Consider the following 4,306-nt stretch of genomic DNA (forward strand, 5'->3'; position numbering starts at 1 on the left):
GGGGGGGGGGGGGGTGCCGGGAGAGGTGCCCCCCAAAAGGCCAGGGCATCCCCCTGCCCCCCCCCTACCCCCCCCTCTCCCCCCGCACGCACTGTCGTTGCCATCTGACAGCTCTTGGCGAAAACGGCCTTTTGTGATTCAGCCGTGTTTATCCCAGCCCGCCGCCTGGCCCAGCGTGGGTTTCCATGGAAAACTTCCATCCAAAACAAGGAGAGAAGGAGCTACAGCGGGAGTGACTCAGCCACAACTGGAAGCTTCTGCGGGTGAAGTGGGGAGGGGGGTGGTGGTTGTGGGGGGGGTTGTTCCCAATGGCTCGGTCCCCCTCCATCAGTGTGGGGTGCGGGGATGCCCCCCCTGCCCACGTCGCTGCCTCCTCACGAGCGGGCTCGGGGAGAACCGTGTTGTCTGTGAAACACGTCGCCTTCCCCCAGCCGGGCCCCGCTCGCTCGTGGGGACAGAGGGAGGAAGAGCGTGAAGATGAGTAAGGCTCAAATCTCAACAAGACACACACCCGGGTGCCAGGCTCGGCAGGACATCGCTTAGTCTCCGGTGCTGCCCACGGGAGCCGGTGCCTGGCGAGCCCCCCGGCGTGGGCAGCTGGCAGGGTGGGTGGCAGAGGAGGGCCTGAGTCAGCGGCGCAGGGAGAAGGGACACGGGGAGCTGGGGGGAGGCCGTGCTGATCCCGGGACACCAGGAGAGGGCTGGGGGCTCTGCCCACCCCCGGGGTGCCCACAGCAGGCTCCCGGTGAGCACAGCCACTGTGGGCACGCTGGGGGCTCCAACAGGGAGTCCAAAGGGCCCCCCTGGGGAGCAGAGGGGCGAAGCCCACCCCTGCCCAACACCCAGGCTCCTGGTGCCACCGGGTAACACCTCCAGCTGTCCCCAGGTCCCCCTGTACCGCAGCCCAGTGTCACAGCTGCCACCCAGACACCAGGCTGGCTCCTATCGCCTTCGCAGCATCCGCCACACACTGTTTTTGGGGAAAACCCAGCTTCTCCGGGGTGGGGGAAGAGGAAACCCCTCCCAGCCACCACGCTGAGGGAGGAGAACCTCAGTCAGTCTGGTGTCCGGGCTCACCCCCGTGGGCAGGGGATGAGGGTGGCTGTGCCCCAAGAACAGGCCTGGATCTGTGAGAGGTGGGCAGGGGCTGGCACGAAGGCATTTGGCTGGTGAAAAAACGGGGAGGGGGGGCAGCATTCCCAGGGCAAACCCCTCTGCCTGGCAGGGACACACAGTGATGCCCACGGGAGCCGCTTCCCTCCTCCCACGGCACCAGGGGCAGAGCACCTCCATCCTCCACCGCTGGCACAGGCACCCCCCGTGGCTGAGGGAGGGAGGAGGGGGGGGCGTTTATTTGCTTTTATTAATTTGTTTAAACCTGATTACAGGAGCCACCTGGAAGAAGCCATCTTTTCACACGCCCTGGGAAGAGGAGGTACCGTAACACCCCCAGCTCGGGTCACCCACCCCTCCCCAAACACCCCTCCCCAACCCACCCGAGGGAGCTTCCTGCAGGGCCGGCGCCGTTCCCCTCACTCACCCCACGCCTGGGCTCCTTCTCCCGTCACACCACCGTGGAGCCGCGGCGGTGGCCCCCCCCCGGCAGCGGGGAGAAGCCGGGGGGTGGCTGCGGGGCCGCAGTGCGGGCTGGCGGTGAGCGGGCACGGCTGCAGTGCCTCCTCCGAGCCAGGCTGGGGGGAGGAGGGCGAGATGCTGCGCTGGGAGACCACCGCGGCGAGGGGGTAGCTCTATAATTAAACAGCTAATGAACGAATGGCGGGGTTGGGGAAGTGCTGTCTGCTGCCACGGAGGGCTGAGGTGGAGGGGGGGAGCGGCGGAGACAAAAGCCCTGCTGCTTTGTCACGGCTGGCTGCCCCCTTCGGCCTCGCTCCCCGGAGCACACAGCCCCAAGCTGCGTCCTTCCCCCCCCAAAAAATAGCCTCGAGTGTCCCCGACGCGGTGACAGACACCTGATGACTTCATATCACAGCAGCACAGAGGTGGCACAGCTCACCCCATGCCGCTCTGCGAGGTGGCAAAGCCACCTGAACCCCACCAGCCCCCCAGGAGTGAGGCCAGCCTGGGGCTGGGCTGGAGGGAAACCAGCCACATCCTCCCACCATCGGTAAGTGGCAACAAACCAGAGGGTAAAACTCACAAGAGGGGGAACCACTCGGCTACTGCCACATTGGTTTTAATCCACAGCATCTCCCAGGCCTGCTCCAGGCTGGGCGAACACAAAGTGCTTGTCTCCTGTCCCTACTCCTGCCCCACAGCATCCTTCATACCCCACACTGCCCCGCTGCTCCCTAGACCCCACTGCCGTGCAAGCAGGGGAGAAATCGAGAGGTTTCACCATATTTCTCTCTTGTACCAACCACACTGCACTGTATCCCCAAGGAGAGCCGTGGTTAAGAGAAGCTAAGAGCCCAGCCTGCCCCAGCAGCAGCCAAGAGGGATGCTTACAATTATAACGACAATAAAGATTTCCGTGTGCTTCTCGAAAACATCAGAGCCACAAAACGTAGTGACAATTTTTTTTCTTGTTCACGAAGGCACTTTGTACACAGGAAGATAGAGAAGTCTCCCAACACAGGCACGCTGAGCCAGCAGACCTTTAATTCCTGAAGCGAACACCAGCCCTGGCACTGCCAGGGATGAGAGCATTTTCTAGGCCCAGACCAGCTGGAAGGTTGGTTTAACAGCTTTCACCAGCAATAAAAAACACAAATCTTTGGGGTACAACCCCTGCAGGAGCTGTGTGCTCTGCAGACACTTCCCGTGGCTGACCTGAGGGAGCCCAATATCAGAACAGTTATTCAAGTCTCTGAAAGCACCTCGCACAGAGCAGTGTCACCCTCCCGTCCTCAAACCCCTCACCATCAAACCCACACACCCCCGTACACAACAAAGCTGCAAAACAAGGAAAGGGAGTTAAGGAAGAGCCATTTAGCCTGACCCTGGGTTGACACTGCACAGTGAGCTGATGAGGACTCTCTGGCCCCTCTGGAGAGCATGGAAACACAGGGATTTTTCACCAAGATGGCAGGCTGTACACGGCTCACCAGAGCCCCGTTTATTAGAGAGACTGTTATCAAACAGCCTCAGTCCCCGGGGGATCAGCCTGGCCTTGCCCGGGGTGGAATCGGTCCAAAAATTCCAGGTAGGCCTTCTTCTGGGGCGCAGCCGCAGGGACGAAGTGCCCGCCGGGGTGGGTGAGGACAACGGGCTCCACGAAGCGCTGGGCCAGCTCCCTGCTGAGGGGGGCGGCGATGACGGCGTCGGCCTCGCCCACCACATGGAGCGTGGGCAGGGCGATGGGCTCCCGGTAGAAGTGGCCGTGAGCCGGGGCGCGGCTGGCGAAACCGGCCACCAGGATGGCGAAGGCCACGGGGAAGCGGGGGTCACCGCGGGCCCGCAGGGCGCACACCATGGCGGCCAGCGCCGCGCCCTGGCTGAAGCCCAGCAGCCCGTCGAAGGGTCCGTGCTCCGCCAGAGCCGCCGCCACGGCTGACAGCGACTCCTCAAGCCCCGCCGGCGCCGCCGCCACCTCCCCCGCGTCAAACGTGCGGGGCCCGGAGAACCACCAGCCGCGGGGGGGGTCGTCCCCGTCGTCGTCGCCCTCGCCGCCGGGCACGACGTGCGGGGCGTTGACGGCCACCAGCTCCGCGCGGCCCCGCAGGGCCTTGCGCAGCGCTCCGGTGCGCTGACGGAAGCGGCGCTCGCTCTGCCGGTAGCCGTGCAGGCTCAGCAGCCGCAGGGGCCGCCCCTCCGACATGGCTCCGGCCGCCACCGGAAGTCGAGAGCGTCTCTTCCGGCTGACACCCCCCCCTCCTCCCCGCTTCCCGCCGAAACACAGCGCGCTCATTGGACGGGGCGGACAGAGGGGCGGGGCCTCTCCGGGCTGAGCGCCCAGCGCGCCACCTAGAGGCGGGAGGCCGCGGCGCAGGGAGGTGGTACCGGGGGCGGGACGGGGCGTCCCCGACGGGACGGGACGGGAGGGGACCCCCGGTGCCATCCGGAGCTGCCGGGGACACAGCCTGGCCTTGCTGGGAGCCGGTCCGGGGCTGGCGGGCAGCAGAGCCGTCGAGGGGCAGGAGTGAGTCCCCATCCATCCCAGCACCGGGAGTCCCCGGTGGTGCTTACCCTCGAGGGGGTGAGGAGGGGGGGTGCCCCCCACCCGGTCCCAGAGCGCGGTGGCGGCAGGACGGGGTGCAGGCTGCGCTCAGGAGGCCGGCGTGCCCCCGGTGCTCAGTCTCTCCTCACCCTCCGTCGGGGTGGGGGGCGCGGGGGGCGTCACCTGCGG

General features: G+C 65.8%; 2 protein-coding genes and 1 long non-coding RNA gene across 3 annotated transcripts in view; 1 reads left to right on the top strand and 2 right to left on the bottom strand.

Annotated features, from left to right (window-relative positions):
• Positions 1-1,505: 1,505 nt before the first annotated feature.
• Positions 1,506-2,509, top strand: LOC106894358. The gene is made up of 2 exons (XR_001413256.1): positions 1,506-2,125; positions 2,206-2,509. It is a non-coding gene; the product is annotated as an uncharacterized LOC106894358 (long non-coding RNA).
• Positions 2,510-2,599: 90 nt separating this feature from the next.
• On the bottom strand, positions 2,600-4,132 carry OVCA2 (ovarian tumor suppressor candidate 2). Its single transcript, XM_014952987.1, has one exon. The coding sequence runs from the start codon at positions 4,109-4,111 to the stop codon at positions 3,095-3,097; it is 1,017 nt and encodes a 338-aa protein (XP_014808473.1). The 5' UTR covers positions 4,112-4,132; the 3' UTR covers positions 2,600-3,094.
• A 33-nt stretch (positions 4,133-4,165) lies between these two features.
• Positions 4,166-4,306, bottom strand: part of DPH1 (diphthamide biosynthesis 1) — a 28,158-nt gene continuing 28,017 nt past the window's right edge. Inside the window, exon 12 of the mRNA XM_014952986.1 lies at positions 4,166-4,300. Within this exon, the coding sequence (XP_014808472.1) occupies positions 4,226-4,300 (75 nt within the window). The 3' untranslated portion in view covers positions 4,166-4,225. The remainder of the gene's footprint in view (positions 4,301-4,306) is intronic.

This window comes from Calidris pugnax, unplaced genomic scaffold (genome assembly GCF_001431845.1).
Source record: "Calidris pugnax isolate Ruff unplaced genomic scaffold, ASM143184v1 scaffold133, whole genome shotgun sequence".
Taxonomy (NCBI): Eukaryota; Metazoa; Chordata; class Aves; order Charadriiformes; family Scolopacidae; genus Calidris; species Calidris pugnax.